The 25,448-nt window shown below is 39.7% G+C and overlaps 3 protein-coding genes across 7 annotated transcripts in view; 1 reads left to right on the forward strand and 2 right to left on the reverse strand.

Annotated features, from left to right (window-relative positions):
* Positions 1 to 2,843: 2,843 nt before the first annotated feature.
* LOC113467199 (actin-1-like) overlaps positions 2,844 to 25,448 on the reverse strand; it is a 42,940-nt gene continuing 20,335 nt past the window's right edge. For all 5 annotated transcript variants that reach the window (XM_026823248.1, XM_026823246.1, XM_026823247.1 and 2 more), the window contains exon 2: positions 2,844 to 3,217. In XM_026823248.1, coding sequence (XP_026679049.1) covers positions 2,859 to 3,191 — 333 coding nt within the window. In that variant the 5' untranslated portion in view covers positions 3,192 to 3,217 and the 3' untranslated portion in view covers positions 2,844 to 2,858. The remainder of the gene's footprint in view (positions 3,218 to 25,448) is intronic.
* LOC103508731 (putative pyridoxal-dependent decarboxylase domain-containing protein 2) lies at positions 5,210 to 7,918 on the forward strand (the record flags this gene model as incomplete). The annotated part of the gene is given in 4 exon segments (XM_008473304.1): positions 5,210 to 5,447; positions 5,955 to 6,088; positions 6,339 to 6,357; positions 7,677 to 7,918. Coding segments are annotated over 4 exon segments (633 nt in total), but the record flags the coding sequence as incomplete, so codon positions are not given.
* On the reverse strand, positions 11,111 to 12,614 carry LOC103508732 (actin-5C-like; the record flags this gene model as incomplete). Its single annotated transcript, XM_026823244.1, has 2 exons — positions 11,111 to 11,310; positions 12,296 to 12,614. Coding segments are annotated over 2 exons (504 nt in total), but the record flags the coding sequence as incomplete, so codon positions are not given.

A 25,448-nucleotide genomic window follows, 5' to 3' on the forward strand; every position in this document is an offset into this window, starting at 1 on the left:
CCAATGTCTTTAGCTACATACATATGTCTATAACTGTCTACATCAATGTGTCTATAGCTACAACCTCAAAACAAAAGAAAGCAGAGGAAAGAAAGTTAACCGAGGTAAATAGATTTTTGGAGATGATACTGAACCTCATTCATATCAAGCTAGAAAGTGTTTTAATTTCAATGAAATCCATGATTATTACTCCTCGGATGTTCACTGGAGTCAGTTATAATCAAAAACCCCGAGGTTCCTCCCAGGAGTTTGAGCAAGCCTAGGGGATATTCAATAAGCCTAGGGCTAGGGTATGGGTGGAGAGGGGTGCAGAATGCTATAATTACCCTCCTCACAGCAGGACTTCATTCAGAGCCATCATGATTTTTACACTCAATAAACACATCATCATATCAGAATGACTCGGTATTATTATCAAAATAATCATGTATTATTATGAAATTAAAACACTCATTAAGATTGACATTAAAAGAATCCTCGAAAGGACTTTTCAGTCTCATTCTGGCAGCATGAACAGGGTCCATTCTATTTCATTCAACTTGATATTGTAAGACCCGGGCATCAATGTGCATTTGTGCATATTCGAAATTCATATCAATACATATTTCCAGCACTCTCTTGGCTTCTCACCACACCCTCACATTATATCCCGTTCCTTCCAACTTTGCGACCAGCAGCGCAGTGCCGGTAACTTCAACTTCCTTCTTCAAAGGGCATTAAACCCTCATAACATCATCATTATTACGCTATATTGACGTTTAAACGTTTCTTCCTCTAGGATAACTTTGCGACCAGCAGCGCAGTGCCGGTAAATTCAACTTCCTTCTTCAAAGGGCATTAAACCCTCATAACATCATCATTATTACGCTATATTGACGTTTAAACGTTTCTTCCTCTAGGAAATACAGGAGCAGAGAAACGAATTTAACAAAATCACTCTCATCATTTCCACCATCCCTACAACTTCCTATAACGGCGACGGCATTTATTTCAAAGGGCATTAAACCCTCATAACATCATTATTAATAATGAGACGCCACAGAGAAACGAATTTAACAAAATCACTCTCGTCATTTCTACCATCCCTACAACTTCCTATAACGGCGACGGCATTTATTTCAAAGGGCATTAAACCCTCATAACATCATTATTATTAATGAGACGCCTATGGACTGTACACGTTTCTTCCTCATTCCTGTGGGATATATAGGAACAGAGCGGAAGGGAGGAGAGAGGGTGAGTGAGGAAAAAGAGCCTGGCAACTGTCTGACGCGTCGAATGACTCATTCAAACGGCCCCACCTTCTCTCGCTTCTTTCCTTCCCATTTCTAACTGCCCTTTTCAATTTCATTCCCCACCACCACCCAAAAACAGAAAAGAAAAACTTCAACAAATGGCCGTTGAAGAATGAGAGAGGGTGAAAGGATCTATTATAAAATGGAATTAAATGAACTTTTCCCTATTTTTACAGAGGGACCTAACTCAATAGAAAAGGGATTATTGATGTTAGGGAAGGGAAAAATGGAAACTTTCCCCCTATTTTACTTTTCTTATCCCAATAATATAGGAAAGAGGGAAATTCAATGAGAAAGCTACGTTTTCGACCTGGAATTTTGACTTTATTTTTAGCTAAATCCCCTTTAGGGATGAGCTGTTCTTTTTTTTCCCCCCAATACGAAAATAAGATATTCCTTCACAAAACGCTGACCATTGTAGAACATGAACAAAAGAAGCAGAGAGAAAACAAAAAGAAAGGTAATCTAATCCCCTGATGAGTTTTCAGAACATGTCTGCTGTCTCTTTGAAAAGTCCCGTTTTTGCCAAACAAAAGCTGACTTAGAAAATATCTCTTGAAGGAAAAAAAACACGTCCCTTAGGGATGAGCTGTTCTTCCCCCCAATACGAAAATAGATATTCCTTCATAAAACGCTGACCATTGTAGAACATGAACAAAAGAAATTTGGAAAACAAAAAGAAAGGTAATCTAATCCCCTAATGAGTTTTCAGACCATGTCTGCTGTCTCTTTGAAAAGTCCCGTTTTTGCCAAACAAAAGCTGACTTAGAAAATATCTCTTGAAGGAAAAAAAACACGTCCCTTTTAAATGGACAAACTCCTTTTTGAAATGGACAAACTCCCTTTTAAAATGGACAAACTCCCTTTTGAAATGGACAAACAAGACAACAACCAAGTCCTTTGTTTTGTTCAGGAAACATTGAATTGATTTTGAAATGAATGAAACTACAACGAAAAATTACGGGGCCCTGTGTAGGATCTGAGTATTTGACCGACCGACATTTCTATTGCCGAGCAGAAAACCCACGTTTTAAGCATTTAAAGAAAACGACATAATGAGTTCATTAGTAATTCAGTACCGAACCCCGTGTCAATTATAAGTTATAGTTATAACATTAGGAATTCAGTAAGGTATAATGAGACATTGGTAATTTAGTATTTAGGAAGGTAGCCGATGTCATGTTTGTAAAAACTCATTTGTCCCGAGTCCCAAGCATTTGATCACTTTCTTTTCAGTCGCTCCGGCTAAAAGCTAAAACTGATGAAAATTTTGATTTATATCCGGGGCAACTCAGCGACCTCTCGTGTTCTCTCAAACTTGACAGTCACTTGGTAGCTGTGGCAAATCAGTACTGGGCGACCTTCTCCTCATTGCTCTCTCGCCATTCAATTAGGATTGAGTTCCCCGGCAGGTTTAACGTTTAATTATTTCTCCCAGTATGTAAAGTTGGATGGAGGGTCGAAAAACATACAAGTTTGATAGAGATTCGAAAAAGAAGTGATAGAGGTCGGCGTTTTTCGTCAGCCTTTCATTCAGCCCTAGCAAAAGGTGATTGCTTTTGGCTAACACTTGGTTTTGGCTACAAACTTTCCCACCTTTTTAATCTTCCTTTTTATAACGAGAAGCCTATGAACTACAGTACATTTCCTCATTAATTCCTCCGAGACATATATAATATATATACAGGGTTGTTTCACAAACTCACCTCTCTTGGACTGGGCCTCGTCACCGACGTACGAGTCTTTCTGTCCCATGCCGACCATGACACCCTGGTGGCGGGGTCTGCCGACAATGGAGGGGAACACGGCACGGGGGGCATCATCTCCGGCAAATCCGGCCTTGCACATACCGGATCCGTTGTCGACAACGAGGGCGGCAACTTCTTCGTCACACATGTTGAGTTAGTTGTGTAGAGGGGGGTCTGCGGACAGAAGAAGAGGGACCGGGATTTGGTCAGACAAATCGAAATATATATACATAGGACGGAACGGGAATGGAAGATGAAGTTTCTAATTTTATTTTAAACAAAAAGGGTCTACTATTACTATAACAAGGTCCTTTTTCTTGTGAAACAGATTTTCTGATTTTGTTGAATTTCTATGGTGAGGTTTGTATCTTTTATTGGTCTGCACCATCCTACTCATTTTTTTTTTTTTTTTTCCCTTTTTTTATGTCCTATCTCTTTTCTACTTACTTTTGTATCTTTTTCCCCCACAAAATATTGAAAAAATATTTTCATCACTAAACTTAAACTTTAATTATTAGACAATTATTTATAATAATTATTATTTAGTGTTAAATATAGGCTGTGTTCGTCGTAAGTAAGTGTAGTTTTTACTTTCCTTATCCTCTGTAGGAAGGAAAGTATTTATATTCGTTAAAGTCAGGGGGCTACAGGTTCACAGATAACCGGGCCTTGGGGCTAACGTGTTGACCTTCTCAGAGGCAGTGTCCTAGCAGTCTCCGAGTATTCTTCGAGAGAACATAAAACCGAATAGAATTGAACATTTGAATAATAGTGCTTATTTATACTGCTCGCATAGGACTGAAAAGTCCCTTTACTCCAGCAGTAGGCTACTACTATTATTGTGGTCAAAAGGGGGCTACAAGTTCACAGATAACCGGGCCTTGGGACTAACGTGTTGACCTTCTCAGAGGCAGTGTCCTAGCAGTCTCCGAGTATTCTCCGAGAGAACATAAAACTGAATAGAATTGAACATTAAAATAATAGTGCTTATAATAATAGTGCTTATTTATACTGCTCGCATAGGACTGAAAAGTCCCTTTAATCCAGCAGTAGGCTACTACTATTAGGCTAGGCTAGAGAAGCGACTGTAATTAAATCCCCTCTACTAATTTCCAGGTGGATATCCTACAAGCTACAGTGGCTCACAAGGCCTCTTTCATCTCCCTAGTGGAAGCCTCACCTAAGCTTACCTTAGTGGACATGCCAGGCTGGGCTGGGCTAGGCTAGAGAAGCGACTGTAATTAAATCCCCTCTACTAATTTCCAGGTGGATATCCTACAAGCTACAGTGGCTCACAAGGCCTCTTTCATCTCCCTAGTGGAAGCCTCACCTAAGCTTACCTTAGTGGACATGCCAGGCTGGGCTGGGCTAGGCTAGAGAAGCGACTGTAATTAAATCCCCTCTACTAATTTCCAGGTGGATATCCTACAAGCTACAGTGGCTCACAAGGCCTCTTTCATCTCCCTAGTGGAAGCCTCACCTAAGCTTACCTTAGTGGACATGCCAGGCTGGGCTGGGCTAGGCTAGAGAAGCGACTGTAATTAAATCCCCTCTACTAATTTCCAGGTGGATATCCTACAAGCTACAGTGGCTCACAAGGCCTCTTTCATCTCCCTAGTGGAAGCCTCACCTAAGCTTACCTTAGTGGACATGCCAGGCTGGGCTGGGCTAGGCTAGAGAAGCGACTGTAATTAAATCCCCTCTACTAATTTCCAGGTGGATATCCTACAAGCTACAGTGGCTCACAAGGCCTCTTTCATCTCCCTAGTGGAAGCCTCACCTAAGCTTACCTTAGTGGACATGCCAGGCTGGGCTGGGCTAGGCTAGAGAAGCGACTGTAATTAAATCCCCTCTACTAATTTCCAGGTGGATATCCTACAAGCTACAGTGGCTCACAAGGCCTCTTTCATCTCCCTAGTGGAAGCCTCACCTAAGCTTACCTTAGTGGACATGCCAGGCTGGGCTGGGCTAGGCTAGAGAAGCGACTGTAATTAAATCCCCTCTACTAATTTCCAGGTGGATATCCTACAAGCTACAGTGGCTCACAAGGCCTCTTTCATCTCCCTAGTGGAAGCCTCACCTAAGCTTACCTTAGTGGACATGCCAGGCTGGGCTGGGCTAGGCTAGAGAAGCGACTGTAATTAAATCCCCTCTACTAATTTCCAGGTGGATATCCTACAAGCTACAGTGGCTCACAAGGCCTCTTTCATCTCCCTAGTGGAAGCCTCACCTAAGCTTACCTTAGTGGACATGCCAGGCTGGGCAGGGCTAGGCGGTGTCCGCTACGTACCGCCAGCCTGGGGAGCTACGGATACGGACCAGGCTAAGGCTGAGCTGAATAGGCTTAACATTCAGGTCGTGAGGACATTGAGGACCTCGGATGCTGCGTTCTCATTGGGCGAAGGTAAGGTTGCTGATATGTTAGTGTTTTAAGCTTTTAAGTTAGGGGCCGATTGTATAAACGGGTAGCCCCTGAAAATAAAATTAAATCATTCTAAGCAGCTCTCGAGCTGCATTAAAAATCAATCCCAAAACATGTGATCGACCAACTTTTGTTTCATTCTGATTCTGATATTTATTATTGTTATTATTTTTATTTTATTTTTTTTTTTTTTTTTAATTTTTTTTTCAAGAGGTTTGATAGAGGGAACTGTAACTGCTAAGGTCTTATCGTCCCGAAAGTGAAGAAATAAAATGGGATAAAATAAAGCCAGTCGCTCTGAAAACAACTTTATCTGTTTAGCATAAAATCCGTTCCGGGCGGGAATCGAACCCGCGACCTAGCGCTTTCAATTTGGACCTCCTAAAAAACCTCTTATTTTATGTGTCTTTTATTTACTTTAAAATGTGTCGAAAAAAGTAGGTTTTGAAGGCTAAAAAAAATATTGATCCAAACTTTTTTCCTCTTCAGGTACTGATGGCTTGGCATGTGTAAGGTTTGGCATGGTAACAGCGGAGACCGACATTACAGAACTACTCAGTCTGGTAGAGGAAACGGGACAGCAAGAAGAAGAATCCTGGAAGTTCATCGACTCTATGGCTGAAGTAAGTATCATGAATTCTCTGTGGCAAAGCAGAGAGCTTCTTCACAACTTTTTTTTTTTTAAAGAGGTTTGACAAAGGGAAGTGTAACTGCTATGGTCTTATCGTCCCGAAATCAAAGAGAGAAGGAAGACAGGATAGGAGAAAGCCAGCCGTTCCGAGAACGAACATTAAAACCGTTCACACTGCCTCGACAACATAGATTCACCATTCACCTCGTCGATTGACGGCCATCGACTATGTGTGGACGCAGCTCAAGGTGTTTGTACAATGTAAGTACATGTTGAACTACTCTCTTGTAACCACTCTCTACGTACGATGCCCGCCATACATGAGGGCTCGGGTTCGATTCCCAACGTCTACCTTAAATTGGCATTGTCTTTCCATTGCTATGTAAACAGAGTACTCCCTGGTGTTTGTGTTGACCCAAGACTTCATGAGAGGCATAGCCTCTTCTCGCCCATCGGATGAGGGCCATACTAGGGCACAGATTTTCAAAGTCTAGTACCTATACGAGTCTAGAAATAAATGAGCACTTGCTTAAATTTGATGAGAAAGACGCTTATAAATTAGTCAGAATGATCAAGGTGAAGAAGAACCAACCATCATTCATAAACCAGTACAGATCTATCTAAAGACTTCAAATAAGAAGAACAAGTGTTGTTTTTGACTGAATAATTTGTATGTAATAAAAATTATAATTATATAAAAAAAATAATACAAAAAAAAAAGTAAATTTACCTTCGAATCTTGGAATGAACAAAAAGATGGAACTAAAAATTCTTCTTTCTCCAGAAATATTTTCTCTAATTTATAAATGAAACACTTCGTCTAACATCATTCCAGAGGTCAACGTGCTTATGATGCTCGAGCAATAGATCAGTTGCGCTTACTTGGGTGATGTTTCAAAGTCATAGAGCAGGAAAAATGAGGACCAACGGAATTTTTCTTTTTCTTACGACTTTTCAAAAATACCGGTAAATCGTGAAGTTTGACGAAGGACTAACGGAATCTTTTTCTTCTACGACTTCTAGATCCCGAGATAAATCGATTAAAAAAATGCCGGTAAATCGTGAACTTTGACGTCACATAGGCGATGACGTCATAATTCATGATTCTCGGTTCGTTTGTTTGTGCGCAAGCGTTTCTGCGCATTTTGACGTGAAATCTGATGTCACAACTCTTTGAACTTTTTCATTAGAACGGCAATTGAAATTTGAATCCGATCTAAAATAGTTCAGAGCATTTAAAGGAGCTACTCCTACAAGAGGTGCTCCCATGCCTTTGTAGAAACCAAAAATCTTTTCTTTTTGAAGGATTTTTGTAACACAATTGACCTCAGATTTTGATTTTTCACAAATTTTTACGTAGGAATCGACCTTTTATTAATAATATTTTCCCAATTGCAACTCCTCCATTGCCCCTTTGAATGATTAGAGAAATTTCTGAACCAAGTATTGACGTGAGCGAGGATCACCAGAAACGCGATGTAGGGGATTTCCGAACCCGCGACCTATAGCTACAAGGCAGACGCGCAGCCCAACTAGGCTGGCTTGAATAAAATTTTATTTCTGTTGTTTCTCTCTTACAGGTTCCCTGGTAAACTGGTGGTCACCTGTGGACAAGGATCCCACCCGGGTGAAAGGTCGCACCCTCGACCTGACGGCTGGTCGTATCGAGACCACCGAGAATATCTACAAGTATCATGCTCAGGCCACGCCCACGACCACACCCACGCCCCAGCTAACCCCCCAGTTGACACCGCCGGTGGGTGGAGAGGACAAGTCCCCTAGCCCCCCACCCCCCAGTGAACCGTCGCCTGAGCAGGCTTGATATAGACGGTAAACGGAGACCTTCCTTCCTTCGGTCCGAAAAAAAAGGTTTCTAAAACCAACAAAAAAAAAGGTTGGTTTTTTTCTGAAACCAACAAAAAAAGTGTCCCTGATCAAGTCAGTCTAAAAAAAAGAGAGTTTCTTCAAAATCAACAAAAAAAAGTCAGTTTATGGAATCGTTACCGTAGGTACAGGCTAGATCCTTCTGTTGAAGAGGTAAATATAGTAAAGTGACCATTCTTCTGCCTGAAAAAAAGGCCATTTCCAAAACTAGTGGTCATTTCCAAAAATGTATAGGTTGGGTTTCTCAAGGATAAATAAAACTCAAAAAAAAAAAAAAAAAAAAAAAAAAAAAAAAAAAAAAAACCTTCCTTCGCTTCGGTCCGAAAAAAAGGGTTTGTAAAACCAACAAAAAAGGTTTTTTTTTCTAAAAACCAACAAAAAAGTGTCCTTGATCAAGTCAGTCAAAAAAAAAAGAAAGTTTCTTCAAAATCAACAAAAAAAAAGTCAGTTTATGGAATCGTTACCGTAGGTACAGGCTAGATCCTTCTGTTGAAGAGGTAAAAGTAGTAAGGTGACCATCCTTCTGCCTGAAAAAAAGGCCATTTCTAAAACTAGTGGTCATTTCCAAAAAGGTGTAGCTTGGGTTTCTCAAGGATAGTTAAAACGTTAAAAAAAAAGGAAACAGAACAGTCAAAGAAAGTGAAAATGAAGAAAAAAGGCTGTCCTATCTCTTTTCTACTTACTTTTGAATCTTTTCCCCCCACAAAATATTGAAAATATTTTCATCACTAAACTTTAACTTTAATTATTAGACAATTATTTATAATAATTAATTAGCTACAATTATTTATAATAATTATTATTTAGTGTTAAATATAGGCTGTGTTCGTCGTAAGTAAGTGTAGTTTTTACTTTCCTTATCCTCTGTAGGAAGGAAAGTATTTATATTCGTTAAAGTAGGGGGCTACAAGTTCACAGATAACCGGGCCTTGGGACTAACGTGTTGACCTTCTCAGAGGCAGTGTCCTAGCAGTCTCCGAGTATTCTTCGAGAGAACATAAAACCGAATAGAATTGAACATTTGAATAATAGTGCTTATTTATACTGCTCGCATAGGACTGAAAAGTCCCTTTACTCCAGCAGTAGGCTACTACTATTATTGTGGTCAAATTCTCAAATTATATTGAGGATAAAATTCCATACCTCGGCTGGGATTGAACCCACGCCCTCCTGTTTACCAGGCGAGCGCCTTGACCACTACACCACCAATGTACCCACACTTTGCAAGTGAATAACTGTGCCAATAAGCCCTTGAGTAGAATAACTGTGCCAATAAGCCCTTGAGTAGAATAACTGTGCCAATAAGCCCTTGAGTAGAATAACTGTGCCAATAAGCCCTTGAGTAGAATAACTGTGCCAATAAGCCCTTGAGTAGAATAACTGTGCCAATAAGCCCTTGAGTAGAATAACTGTGCCAATAAGCCCTTGAGTAGAATAACTGTGCCAATAAGCCCTTGAGTAGAATAACTGTGCCAATAAGCCCTTGAGTAGAATAACTGTGCCAATAAGCCCTTGAGTAGAATAACTGTGCCAATAAGCCCTTGAGTAGAATAACTGTGCCAATAAGCCCTTGAGTAGAATAACTGTGCCAATAAGCCCTTGAGTAGAATAACTGTGCCAATAAGCCCTTGAGTAGAATAACTGTGCCAATAAGCCCTTGAGTAGAATAACTGTGCCAATAAGCCCTTGAGTAGAATAACTGTGCCAATAAGCCCTTGAGTAGAATAACTGTGCCAATAAGCCCTTGAGTAGAATAACTGTGCCAATAAGCCCTTGAGTAGAATAACTGTGCCAATAAGCCCTTGAGTAGAATAACTGTGCCAATAAGCCCTTGAGTAGAATAACTGTGCCAATAAGCCCTTGAGTAGAATAACTGTGCCAATAAGCCCTTGAGTAGAATAACTGTGCCAATAAGCCCTTGAGTAGAATAACTGTGCCAATAAGCCCTTGAGTCTAGTTAGCTTGAAGGGTAGCGCGTCTGCCTTGTAAGCGCTAGGTCGCGAATTCGATTCCCGCCCGGGGCGGATTTTATCCTGAACAGACAAGGTTCGTTCTCAGAACGGCTGTCTTTCTCCTATCCTGCCCTCTTTTCGATTTTGGGACGATAAGATCTCCGCTGTAACCGCTGTTACAGTGTCCTCTATTAAACTTCTTCAAAAAAAAGTCCAAGAACCTTAATTAGTAGTTAGTACTTGGTTTTTACAATGACCTCCATCAAGAGAGCCCATGAAACCCAGATGTTTGATTGTACGTACTTTGTTTTTGTTTTTCTCCTTGTTTATGTTATGTTCCTATTATTTATTTTACTACCTACATATATCCATTCATAATTTAACTCCCCTATATTCATTAAATTGATTATATTATAATTTAATTGATTATAATTTATAACATTTATGTTTCACAATTTTGGTCTCTTTTCCTTTTCCATTTCTCTTCTGGCAGTGAGTGTTTCCATCAAGTTCGAGGGTTCGATTCCCAGAACCAGAAAAAAAAGCCATTAACTTAACTGACACTCCTTCATGGCTTTCTCATTTCGTTGTGTATATCCCCGGCCTCACATAGGTGAGGTTAATTTTCAGAGGCGACTAGCTTGTCGTCAGATGGAGGCTTAAACCTCTGTAAGCCAGCCTAGTTTTAGCTTGGTTGGTAGTGCGTCTGCCTTGTAAGCGCTAGGCCGCGGGTTCGATTCCCGGCCGGGGCGGATTTTATCCTGATGGGTTAATGTTCTTTCTCGGAACGGCTGGCTTTCTCCTATCCTGTCTTCCTTCTCTCTTCGATTTCGGGACGATAAGACCATAGCAGTTACAGTGTTCAAAAATAAAGTGTCACCAAGTTATGGCCATTTTCTGAGTGTCTTAAAAAAATCTAAAGGGGAGAAAGTCAACAAATAACAAAAACCTTGGTTAAAATATAGCCTTGGATGGAAGGCACTTAATATTTATTAGCCAACTAACCACGCTGACATTAACAAAATTATTGAATCTCTGGTCATTCATTTGGTCGAGTATGTGTTACCGCCTGGTTTTAATAAAACCAAGAGTTGACCACATTGGGGGTTATCTGTTTACCTTGAAGGAAAAGAGTTTCAGATCGAGTCAAATTCCAAAACCTACGAGGGGGAGGAATCGAACCCCGGACCCATCTATCTGACAGGGTAAGGCAGTGGGTACTTACCTCCAGACAACACGGTGTTGGCGTACAGGTCCTTACGGATGTCGACATCGCACTTCATGATGGAGTTGTAGGTGGTCTCGTGGATACCGCAAGCTTCCATACCCAGGAACGCGGGCTGGAACAGGGCCTCGGGGCAACGGAATCTTTCGTTTCCTGAACGGAGAAGAGGATGAAAGAGTGGATTAGTAAAGAGTAGAGCATTGGAGTTCTGATACGAAGAGATAGGGAAATATGTACACAACGAACACACACACAACAGAATATAGGAACGCCAATCCGACCCCAATTTTTTTTTTTTTTCCAAATAGACCTCGTTCCATGTCTCAGCTGGGAACACTGGGATTCAACCCACGTCCTCCTGTTTTATACGCAATGCATTGACTACTGAAACCTGCCTAAAAGGTTTAGTGATCAAGAGGCTCACCTGGTAAACAGGAGGGCGTAGGTTTATAAACTTTATCTATGAAAAACACAAGACCTTGTTTAGACTTTTCAGTCTCATTCTGGCAGGATAAACAAGGTATATTCTTTTTTAAATGAAATTAGGGATTGCAATGCGGGATCCCGCAATCCCGCAATCCCGCGGGATCCCGCACCTTTTTCCAATCCCGCAATCCCGCAGTTTTTGGAAGACGAGGATGAAAGAGTGGATTAGTAAAGAATAGAGCACTGGAGTTCTGATACGAAGAGATAGGGAAATATGTACACAACGAACACACAACAGAATATAGGAACGCCAATCCGACCCCAATTTTTTTTCCCAATAGATAGCATTTCCTTTATAAACCTCGGATTTTTCCATGTCTCAGCTGGGAACACTGGGATTCAACCCACATCCTCCTGTTTTACACGCGAATGCATTGACCACTGAAACCTGCCTAAAAGGTTTAGTGATCAAGAGGCTCACCTGGTAAACCGGAGGGCGTAGGTTTATAAACTTTATCTATGAAAAACATAAGACCTTGTTTAGACTTTTCAGTCTCATTCTGGCAGGATAAACAAGGTATATTCTTTTTTTTTAATGAAATAAATCATACAGAAGAAAACCGTTCCTGAAAAGTACCAATGGGTACTTGTATAGGAACAAAAGAAAGATGTTTTTATAGTTACATTAAATAAACTATTCATTATTACTCACCAATAGTGATAACCTGTCCGTCGGGCAGTTCGTAGGACTTCTCCAGGGAGCTGGAAGAGGCAGCGGTGGCCATTTCCTGTTCAAAGTCCAGGGCGACATAGCACAGCTTCTCCTTGATGTCACGAACGATTTCACGCTCGGCGGTGGTGGTGAAAGAGTAACCTCTCTCGGTGAGGATCTTCATCAGGTAGTCGGTCAGATCGCGACCAGCCAGATCCAGACGGAGGATGGCGTGGGGGAGGGCGTAACCTGGAAACAGAGAGGGAGAGAAAGAATAGAGATTAGAAACTGGTACATAATTTATGGGAACAGAGAGAAATACAGATTAGAAATGGTACAAAATTTAATACAAGCGCTAGGTCGCGAGTTCGATTCCCGCTCGGAGCGGACTTTATCCTCAAGAAGTAAGGTTCGCTCTCGGAAAGGCTGGCTTCCTCCTATCCTATCCTATCCTATCCTATCCTATCCTATCCTTCTTTCTTCGATTACGGGACGATAAGACCTTAGCAGGTACAGAATTTTAAACAAAACTTCTCTTACAACAAAGGCCGTTGAAGAATGAGAGGGTAGGATCCATTATAAAATGGAATTAAATGAACTTTTTCCTATTTTTACAGAGGGACCTAACTCAATAATATAACGAAACGTTTGCTATTTTAGAGGGACCTAACTCAATAGAAAAGGGATTATTGATGTTAGAGAAGAGGAAAATGGAAACTTTCCCCCTATTTTACTTTTCTTATCCCAATATAGGAAAGAGGGAAATTCAATGAGAAAGCTACATATGTACATACGTTTTGGACCTGGAATTTTGACTTTATTTTTAGCTAAATCCCCTTTAGGGATGAGCTGTTCTTTTTTCCCCCCATACGAAAATAGATATTCCTTCACAAAACGCTGACCATTGTAGAACATGAACAAAAGAAACTTGGAAAACAAAAAGAAAGGTAATCTAATCCCCTAACGAGTTTTCAGAACATGTCTGCTGTCTCTTTGAAAAGTCCCGTTTTTGTCAAACAAAAGCTGACTTAGAAAATATCTCTTGAAGGAAAAGAAAACACGTCCCTTTTAAATGGACAAACTCCCTTTTGAAATGGACAGACAAGACAACAACCAAGTCTTTGTTTTGTTCAGGAAACATTGAATTGATTTTGAAATGAATGAAACTACAACGAAAAATAACGGGGCCCTTTGTAGGATCTGAGTATTTGACCGACCGACAGTATTTCTATTGGCGAGCAGAAAACACACGTTTTAAGCATTTAATGAAAATGTCAGAATGAGTTCATTAGTAATTCAGTACGGTCTCCCCATGTCAATTATGACATTAGGAATTCAGTAAGGTATAATGACATTGGTAATTTAGTATTTAGGAAGGTAGCCGATGTCATGTTTGTAAAAACTCATTTGTCCCGAGTCCCAAGCATTTAATCACTTTCTTTTCAGTAGCTCCGTCTAAAAGCTAAAACTGATGAAAATTTTGATTTATATCCGGGGCAACTCAGCGACCTCTCGTGTTCTCTCAAACTTGACAGTCACTTGGTAGCTGTGTCAAATCAGTACTGGGTGACCTTCTCCTCAATGCTCTCTCCCTCGCCAGTCAATTAAGGTTCCCCGGCAGGTTTAACGTTTAATTATTTCTCCCAGTATGTAGTTTCCTTCCGCGTTATGTTCTCTGACCTTAACCTAGCTCTCCAGACTGTATGCTCTGTTAATAAAATGATAATTGTAGGACTAGTCACTAGTATAATGATAATTATTGGCCATGAACATAGCCATTATCATGTGTGTAGACGGCCTCTTCCTTGCAAGTCGTCATGTATGGAGTCTAATTGATTGACGGGTCGGAGTCGGCCTATCAGGAATTCATAATTGCTAAATAGGGCATAGGGCAGGCTTCACACAGATCCTTGAGCAAAAAATAAAAATAAATTGTTCCATGGCCGGGGTGAGGTATGTTTTGCAAACATATTAATAGGTCCCTCATATTATAGTCGGTCATACATTGTTTTAATAATGTCGTGACTATGACTATTAATTTTACCTACCTATTGAGTATTGTTGACTAAGCTATTAAGTGTGCTAATTGTGCCATTGACCGTGTCTCTGCTAAAATGCCAAGCACATCACGTCTGTATTGACTTATTGATAACGACGCCAAATCAGTGTAAGGTCACCTTATTTGTCGAATAAGGAGGTCTTCTTCATTGACCGTGTCTCTGCTATAACGCCAAGCACATCACGTCTGTATTGACTTATTGATAACGACGCCAAATCAGTGTAAGGTCACCTTATTTGTCGAATAAGGAGGTCTTCTCATTGTTTTCTTTGGTCGAGGTGAACCAAACCCTGACCACGCCCTGAAATGTGGTACCTACCATGGTGTTTGCAAAAAAGAATACCAAGTACTGTTTTGCCCAAATATGCACAATTAGACACTAATTATTCACCCTGTATAAATTCAATGTACAAAAACGACATACATAGAGACACAGTGTGAGAATCGCACATTATGGCAAGTTTTTCTCAATGCTAACTTCACCAAGTTGGAGGTCATTTCATTACACCTACCATGGTGTTTGCAAAAAAGAATACCAAGTACTGTTTTGCCCAAATATGCACAATTATACACTAAGTATTCACCCTGTATAAATTCAATGTACAAAAACTACATACATAGAGACACAGTGTGAGAATCGCACATTATGGCAAGTTTTTCTCAATGCTAACTTCACCAAGTTGGAGGTCATTTCATTACTGGTGTACAAAATGTACAATGTACATGTATAGTGGTGCCATATTAGATATGAAACTAAGGTAGGTCCATATAAGGCCACGACACCTAGAGCCCAAGGCTGGTATTACTGACCAACCCTTGTAAGGGCAAAACCCTACTGTAAAGCGCCCTTGTAAGCACTCAAAATATTCAGGGAGGTCCATTTTTGACCCACTGCGAAAAAGTAAAAGTAAGCCGGTGGTGCCATATTAGCTATGAAACTAAGGTAGGTCCTTATAAGGCCACGACACATAGAGCCCAAGGCTGGTATTACTGACCGACCCTTGTAAGGGCAAAAACCCTACTGTAAAGCGCCCTTGTAAGCACTCAAAATATTCAGGGAGGTCCATTTTTGACCCACTGCGAAAAAGTAAAAGTAAGCCCTATGAAACTAAGGTAGGTCCTTATAAGGCCACGACACTTAGAGCCCAAGGCTGGTATTACTGACCAACCCTTGTAAGGGCAAAACCTCACTGTAAAGCGCCCTTGTAAGCACTCAAAATATTCAGGGAGGTCCATTTTTGACCCACTGCGAAAAAGTAAAAGTAAGCCCAGTTCTAATGCTTTCAGAAAAGATGGGACCACAAAACACACAAAAAATATATTTTCCCTAAAAGAAATAAGTCATAATTATTTTTCCTAAAACACTTGACAGTCTTGAACTCTTTACACATCTAATATCAACACAATACAGCAAGCAATACACGTCATATATTTTGTATTCCAGTATTCAACAATATATTCCAAAGACAAACAATGACATCATTCCATATCTACTTCCCCGGTGGTACAAATCAAAGCGATGAAGTCATCACAGATTTTTTCCCTAAAACACTTGACAGTCTTGAACTCTTGACACGTCTAATATCAACACAATACAGCAAGCAATACACGTCATATATTTTGTATTCCAGTATTCAGCAATATATTCCAAAGATAAACAATGACGTCATTCCATATCTACTTCCCCGGTGGTACAAATCAAAGCGATGAAGTCATCACAGAAACACCAGCAGAACACCAGGAATTTTAATAGATTTTTTTTACTGATTCTCGGCTGCTAACCAATGATGATGGTGACTTAGATGATGATTATTGGATTCCAACACCAACCACGTCAATTCCTTATCGCCAGATCAAGTCATCCAATTCCTATAGTTAGCAGTACCTATATTTATAGCAGTACTAGTACTATTCTATTCTACTCATGGTGCAGACCAAGAGTACGGAAGGTTTACCCTGAAAATAACATTAAAATAAATCAATTAAGAAAGAAAAAAGACGTGGTGAATCAATCTCTGTCTACTAAATTCTCAATTAGTCAGCATTTTAATTAAATAAAAATTAATTATAAGCATTTCCTTTTAATCTACCTAATCTTATCATGATAAATTATTCAACTTCAACAGGGAAGCAACACATGAAATCATCATTAAGAATCTTACTTGTACATCCATTTATCCATCTATGTATTTACAATCGTACATGCCAACACATTACGCATACACTTCCACAACCAACATCTACAAATCTAATTAAACCTCACTTAACAGCGGAGAAATCCACGTCCAAGCCAGAAGGCCCAAAGCAGATACCAAATACTAATGAAGAATTCCCTAAACACCAACCACGTCAATTCCTTATCGCCAGATCAAGTCATCCAATTCCTATATACATAGTTAGCAGTACCTATATTTATAGCAGTACTAGTACAGTCATCGATATATGTAGCAGTATAGGCATGGAATATAAGGAGCTTGGTCATTTAGTCATCGATATAACGAGTATAAGGGTATGACATCATCGCATTAGTAAGCAATCGCCTTCCCTGCGGTGAGCTATTAGTAGACTGATTAGTAAATCGATCAGCCTCGATTTGTTAATCCAATGTCTACATCTCTACATATTTCCAATGTAGTAGACACGGGACAGATCATGTTTCCTTGACAACCATCTCTGAGATCATACACACTGACAACGAAGAGAGCGATGATCAAATACAATAAATTATATAATAAGAAAAAGAGGAAGAAAAGGGAAATGGGGAGATAAGGGGGGCTCACAAAGTCTAGGAGCATTCAAGACCTCCCTGGTGAAATTGATGATTATTGAAAAAGACAGAAGAAAAAGAACGTTAACATATATAAGAATGTGTAGGTAGAACGGTAGAAGAATACACAAAAGAGAAAGCTGAAAATTCTGGGGAAAAGAATGCCAAAGAAAAGATAATAAAAAAAGAAAAGAAAGAAAGGTGAGAAAGAGGAGAGTAAGATAGAAGAATAGGTATGGAAGAAGAGAAAAACAGAGATAGAGAAGAGTATAGGAGAGAGGTAAGATACAAAGCTCTTTACGTCTGATTGAAAGAAAGGTTAAAAACCGAGAGGGAAGGAGATAAGAGGAAGGGAGGGAGAGAGCTCTTCTGATGTCATGTTTAAAGAAAGGTGAAAAATGCTGAAAATCCAAGAATAAAATAACAAGGAGGGAAGGAAGGGACAAAAAAGTGGGCGGGACCAAAATCACTGAAATGTTCCCTGTCGAAAAACAATCCCCCCGTCAGCAAAGTCGCGAAGGAGTTGATTGACTTGTGACCTTTTCCATTACCTCCCTTCCTCCCTTTTTCCCACAGATAAGAAATTTTACCACTCTTTTTTTCCCCTTCTCAGGTTTCATCCCTCTCTCCTTTTGTACCTTCATTGGTCTCCTGTCTCTCATAGTCTCTCTTCCGACTTTTTCTCCCTATCCAGTCTCTCTTTTTCCCACTTCCTTTCTTTCAAACAATCTCTCCTTCCCACTCCCTTTATTTCATTATACCTTATACCGTATTACACAAGACACCATTACCATTATGTGCTATGAAACGTACCGTGTCAGGTACCATCCATAAACCCAAAACACCTCCCTTTTGCTATATCAACAACTCGTGTACTGCACTGAGAGCAAAAATAAAAACGTTTGTCACTTACACTTACACCACCTCTTTCGGCTGTCTCAATGTAGCGAAAAAAGGCGGGCCTGTTTTGCAAGAAATATGTCTCTAGCTAACTACCACAGTAAAATTACGCCAAGAAATATATTTCTCTAAGGAACTACCACAGTAAAAATTACGTAACAATCTAACAATACTTAAGAAGGGTGGAGAAAAAAACTAGCCTGGTTAACAATATTGTATCCCACACATAAATCTGTTTTATCTGTTGCAAACAGTCACTATCTTTCGCACACAGCAAAACGAGGGGGCAAAACTAGAAGACTGAGCACCAAGAGAAGGGACAGCCAGACATGAGCCAAAGCGCGCCAACTCAAGGTGCGTGGGTTCGAGTCCCCGCCGATTTGTTAAAGCATGAGACATGTTGCGTGTCTAGAGCCCAAGTAGGGTAACTAATGTAACTATTATTCAATTGTGGACGGTGTGGGTTGCCTCACTCTGTCGTAATAAGGGGACCAAATTTGGTGCTCTTGCCTCACTACAATTAGGAGCGGGGAGGGTCGGAGGGGGATTTGGCATTGCAAACTTGACCAAGAACAAGAAGAGGGGAAAGAGAGGATAGGTGGTGCAAAATTTGCAATTCCTTAGTTGGACCTTACGAGTACATTATTTGTTTGTAGTTAATAATTTATCTCTTTTTCCTCCCCGCGAGAATATTGATCTTTCTTTTTCAATGGCTTTGAGAGCTGTAGGTACAAAATTACGTAACAATCTAACAATACTTAAGAAGGGCAAGGGTGGAGAAAAAACTAGCCTGGTTAACAATATTGTATCCCACACATAAATCTGTTTTATCTGTTGCAAACAGTCACTATCTTTCGCACACAGCAATGTGCCAAAAGTAGGTGAATCAAAAGAGGATAGCACTAGAGTTTACTATAGGATGTATCAGAAATAACAGAATCAGAGGCTAGAGAATATCAGTAGAAGATGTGTCGAAATACCTGAAATAGGAGTTCATCTGAAGAAAATCATTACCTTGTCTTCGGGAAAATGTAGAAATCAAAGACTACCACTCAATTTTTTTATGGCCTTTAACCTTTATCACAGAAAGGTAAAAGACTTGCGTAAAAGATATAAGCAAGGTACAAAGCATTTGAAGAAAAGGATTATCAAGATACAAGCGTGGTGCCTGAAAAGAAGACACATATCAACTGAAGAAGCTAGTAAAGAAGAGGAATCACAGACACTCAGACACACTTAATAAAAAGTATAGTTATGTAGGAAACACTCACTGATCAAAGTACCTGAAGAAGCTAGAAGACAAGATAAAGAAGAACACTAGAAGAAAGATACAAGCGTGGTGCCTGAAAAAGAAGACACATATCAACTGAAGAAGCTAGTAAAGAAGAGGAATCACAGACACTCAGACACACTCAATAAAAAGTATAGTTATGTAGGAAACACTCACTGATCAAGGTACCTGAAGAAGCTAGAAGACAAGATAAAGAAGAACACAAGAAGAAGAAGAGAATCAGTCGTCTATACAAACTGCAGAGTCCATTCACCTCTATCTAGTCTGCGGACACCGGGGCATTACCACGGCCATGTCTCCACAGCTCTACAAAGAATCAGAATAAAGAAGAAATTATCTCCAGATTCATAATAAAGAAATAATCTCCAATCTGAAAAAGAAGACACATATCAACTGAAGAAGCTAGTAAAGAAGCAACTGAAGAAGCTAGTAAAGAAGAAGAGGAATCACAGACACACTCAATAAAAAGTATAGTTATGTAGGAAACACTCACTGATCAAAGTACCTGAAGAAGCTAGAAGACAAGATAAAGAAGAACACACAGCAAAACGAGGGGGCAAAACTAGAAGACTGAGCACCAAGAGAAGGGACAGCCAGACATGAGCCAAAGCGCGCCAACTCAAGGTGCGTGGGTTCGAGTCCCCGCCGATTTGTTAAAGCATGAGACATGTTGCGTGTCTAGAGCCCAAGTAGGGTAACTAATGTAACTATTATTCAATTGTGGACGGTGTGGGTTGCCTCACTCTGTCGTAACAAGGGGGGACCAAATTTGGTGCTCTTGCCTCACTACAATTAGGAGCGGGGAGGGTTGGAGGGGGATTTGACATTGTAAACTTGACCAAGAACATGAAGAGGGGAGAGAGAGGATAGGTGGTGCAAAATTTGCAATTCCTTAGTTGGACCTTACGAGTACAATATTTGTTTGTAGTTAATAATTTATCTCTTTTTCCTCCCCGCGAGAATATTGATCTTTCTTTTTCAATGGCTTTGAGAGCTGTAGGTATCTCATATTGATACTCTCTCTCTTGTGTTCTCTCAGATGAAGAGAACTTTTCAATTCTCATCTTGGCATAACTTTGCGTACTTTCACATCCCAAGTAAGGTACTTGAGTACTCTGCGAGAGATTCTCAATTCAAGTACTGATTACTGAAAGTATAGCAAAAGTACTTGCGTACATAACGTACCTAAAGTTCCTCAGAGTTCACTTCAGATTTGTTAAATTCTAAATGGATGGAAGAGAAAATGAATCTAATTCTAGACTGGTCTGCCTCTCAAGACTGGGCCTAAGCATCTGGGCAAGTAGAGAGCACTCAATAGAGCGAAAAATGAGCTCGAAAGATTCACTACTCGGCCTACCAAGCTTGCTAAAACTTTCTGACAGCAAATTCAGTTGTGTCTCCTTAACTTATTTATAACTACCTGCCTGTATCTATCTATACTTTTTTGACCTATACTTAATAGTAGTACTATAGGTATCTGTATCTGTCCCTACAGTGGTAATGGAGACCACTCAATTATCAAGTAGGTAATGCAGAGATGGCTTCTAACTTGTTATTAATGAGCTGGTATTGATCATCATTTGCTGCTTTTTATTAATGAGCGAGATTGGTTGGAGGGGGGTTTGGCATTGCAAACTTGACCAAGAACAAGAAGAGGGGAGAGAGAGGATAGGTGGTGCAAAACTTGCAATTCCTTAGTTGGACCTTACGAGTACATTATTTGTTTGCAGTTAATAATTTATGTTTTTTTCCTCCCCGCGAGAATATTGATCTTTCTTTATCAATGGATTTGAGAGCTGTAGGTATCTCATATTGATACACTCTCTCTTGTGTTCTCTCAGATGAAGAGAACTTTTCAATTCTCATCTTGGCATAACTTTGCGTACTTTCACATCCCAAGTAAGGTACTTGAGTACTCTGCGAGAGATTCTCAATACAAGTACTGATTACTGAAAGTATAGTAAAAGTACTTGCGTACATAACGTACCTAAAGTTCCTCGCAGAGTTCACTTCAGATTTGTTGAATTCTAAATGGATGGAAGAGAAAATGAATCTAATTCTAGACTGGTCTGCCTCTCAAGACTGGGCCTAAGCATCTGGGCAAGTAGAGAGCACTCAATAGAGCGAAAAATGAGCTCGAAAGATTCACTACTCACTCGGCCTACCAAAGCTTGCTCAAACTTTCTGACAGCAATTAAGTTGTGTCTCCTAAACTTATTTATAACTGCCTGCCTGTATCTATACTTTTTTAACCTATGTATATTTAATAGTACTATAGGTATCTGTCCCTACAGTGGTAATGGGTAATGGAGACCACTCAATTATTAAGTAGGTAATGCAGAGATGGCTTCTAACTTGTTATTAATGAGCTGGTATTGATCATCATTTGCTGCTTTTTATTAATGAGCGAGATTGACCATCACAGAACAAGTTTCTTAGGAGCGAGTAATAGATCAGTTTTCACAACTTTTTATTAATGAGCTAGACGATCAGATTTCACAACTTTTCGATTTCTTAATCTAGTATTGGTTGGTCACACATGGAATTCCTAATCTTCTCTCTTCTATTAATTACCAGCAGAAATCGCGACCAGTGAAATCAGTGCACCACTTTGGTAGTGGTCTCTGAGTTCTAATGATTAACATGGATTTTGAGTATATCGTGTTAAGGGTTATGAGAGATTCTCAATACAAGTTCTGAATACTGAAAGTATAGTAAAAGTACTTGCGTACATAACGTACTTAAAGTTCCTCAGAGTTCACTTCACATTTAAATGGATGGAAGAGAAAATGAATCCAATTCTAGACTGGTCTGTCTTGGGACGGGGGCTAGGCAAGTAGAGAGCACTCAATAGAGCGAAAAATGAGCTCGAAAGATTCACTATTCGGCCTACCAAAGCTTGCTCAAACTTTCTGACAGCAATTAAGTTGTGTCCTTAACTTAGTTATAACTACCTGCATGTATCTATACTTTTTTAACCTATACTTAATAGTACTATAGGTATCTGTATCTGTCCCTACAGTGGTAATGGAGCCCACTCAATTATCAAGTAGGTAATGCAGAGATGGCTTCTAACTTGTTATTAATGAGCTGGTATTGATCACCATTTGCTGCTTTTTATTAATGAGCGAGATTGACCATCACAGAACAAGTTTCTTAGGAGCGAGTAATGGATCAGTTTTCACAACTTTTTATTAATGAGCTAGACGATCAGTTTTCACAACTTTTCGATTTATTAATCTAGTATTGGTTGGTCACACATGGAATTCCTAATCTTCTCTCTTCTATTAATTAGGTACCAGCAGAAATCACGACCAGTGAAATCAGTGCACCACTTTGGTAGTGGTCTCTGAGTTCTAATGATTAACATGGATTTTGAGTATATCGTGTTAAGGGTTAACAGGAGAGCGCGGGTTAACACCTGCACTAACTACACCGTTTGTTATAGTATAGAGAAGAATATAAAGAAATTAGATACATCTTTACAAAACAATAGGTGTATGTTCCTATACATTTTTACAAGAGCACAAAACACTGTAGTGACTAGTTTGGGTTTGGTAGAAAGGACAAAGATGGTATAGTTTGCTGCATATACCAAGAATACCAAGCTACCAAGAAGTTGCCAACTCCACTGCGGGTAGAATGCCAACTTGGCATACTGGAAGGTCAATCCTATGACTCATACCGACATTAATAGGAAAAATCAGTTTGGGTTTGGTAGAAAGGACAAAGTTGGTATGGTTTGCTGCATATGCCAGGAATACCAAGCTACCAAGAAAAGTTGCCAACTCCACTGCGGGTAGAATGCCAACTTGGCATACTGGAAGGTCAATCGTATGACTCATACCGACATTAATAGGAAAAATTTATATCACACATACTGGCAAATATTTATACATAGCAAATATTTTATACCTACATGTGGTCACTGCAGAACCGAAATCGCCTATCAACCAAATTTGACGGCACAAGAAATAGAAGCTCCATCTTATAATGGGCAAAGCTTCATCTTGAAATGGTTGTAATGAAAATTTATCACACACAAAATGACGAATATCAACCTCTACGTATAAGGAAACATTCCTATAATGGTACTGTGAGAGGTTGTCCGGGTATGCCAGTGCCATTGCTATAATAATATGAGGAAACATTGCTATAATACTACTGGGAAAGAGGTTATCTGGTGCCTCTCTGTACTGACGTCAATCGACACATTACAAATAATACTAGGTACTCTTCAACACAAGGTTGTTAAAATATTAACTGTTGATTCTGATTTATCACTAAAACATTTAAAAAACAATAATACATAGCAAATATTTTATACCTACATGTGGTCACTGCAGAACCGAAATCGCTTATTAACCAAATTTAACGGCACAAAAAATAGAAGCTCCATCTTGTAATGGGCAAAGCTTCATCTTGAAATGGTTGTAATGAAAATTTATCACACAAAATGGCAACTATCAACCTCTACATATAAAGAAACATTCCTATAATGGTACCGTGAGAGGTTGTCCGGGTATGCCAGTGCCATTGCTATAATAATATGAGGAAACACAATGCTATTGGAAAGAGGTTATCTGGTGCCTCTCTGTACTGACGTCAATCGACACATTCCAAATAATACTAGGTACTCTTCAACACAAGGTTGTTAAAATATTAACTGTTGATTCTGATTTATCACTAAAACATTTAAAAAACAATACTCGAGAATGATTACTAAGAAAACCATACCATGACTACGAACTATAAGAAGTAGTAGGTTTGTTTACCAAGAAAAATCACGTATATACCATAGCATAGAACTATCTCCGTTTGAGAACTAGAACGATGAACAGGTATATGGAGTGGGCGAATGGAGTAAAATTCAGTTCCAAAATAAAGTGCTATAACGTGATCTACCTGCATAAAGGAAGGACGGACTAAAAACTCAATCAATGAAATTGAGTTCCCAAAATGGAGGTCAAATTCGGGACATTTTTTGTCCCGTTGGGGCAGTAATTCAACAAGACGAAATTCCCTCATCTTCACCCTCATGAGTCGCTTTGTGGAAGGAATTTTAAAGCGAAATTGAATCCCAATAATGAGACGGTGTGACACAAAATCCCCCCATCTTTTCCCCTATAAAGCAACTTTGATGAAGGAATCAACTTGAAATTGAATTCCCTCAATCACGAGAAGAAGCGTATGACTCATGTTTCGCAAAAGCTGTATGCGTCAGCTATGCTTATGTCAACATGGAGAGGGTTCAGTCCACTTACAATCTCATTTACACGATGACGCATAGCATCTTCCCTGAAGTTTTTAAAGCCATCACTTACAACGCTATCAATAACACGACACATTATTTCCTGATAAAGAACATTGGAATTACAAAGACACTTCCTGATAAAAGACCATCAGCGGCATCAGCATTACACAGATATTTTTTCGCATAAAACACATCGGAATTTCCCGTGTAACCTAATATTTCATTTTTCAAGAATACGAGGAACCTCCACACAAAGAGACCCTTCTCTACTTCCAAGCTGTGGAGACACAATCCTACACAGATGGGATCCGAAAGTCTCAGTACTCTTTGTACATACATATGTGGCCAAACCAGAGCCATGTTGGTCTCCACTCAAACGCACAGACAAGATCTTTCCAAGCTGTTGGTACTGACTACATACCTACATACAAATAGGTTTAAAGCCATCACTTACACCGCTATCAATAACACAACACATTATTTCCTGATAAAGAACATTGGAATTACAAAGACACTTCCTGATGAAAGACCATCAGCGGCATCAGTATTACACAGACATTTTTTCGCATAAAACACATTGGAATTTCCCGTATGTATTCCCTAAAATTTCATTTTTCAAGAATACGAGGAACCTACACACTAAACACTTAAGAGACCCTTCTCTGCTTCGAAGCTGCGACCGACAGACCGAAAAGACTCAGTACTCTCAGCACATACGTGGCCAAACCTAAAACAAGTTGGTCTCCACACATACAAACAGACAAGATCTCTCCAAGCTTTGGGTACATACCTACAAGTAAGCTCTACCTGCATACATACTGGCAACATATACGTACACGAGAATATAGGTAACCTCTACATATCTACAAGTCTATATACTGG

This window comes from Diaphorina citri, unplaced genomic scaffold (assembly GCF_000475195.1).
Source record: "Diaphorina citri unplaced genomic scaffold, Diaci psyllid genome assembly version 1.1 scaffold428, whole genome shotgun sequence".
Taxonomy (NCBI): Eukaryota; Metazoa; Arthropoda; class Insecta; order Hemiptera; family Psyllidae; genus Diaphorina; species Diaphorina citri.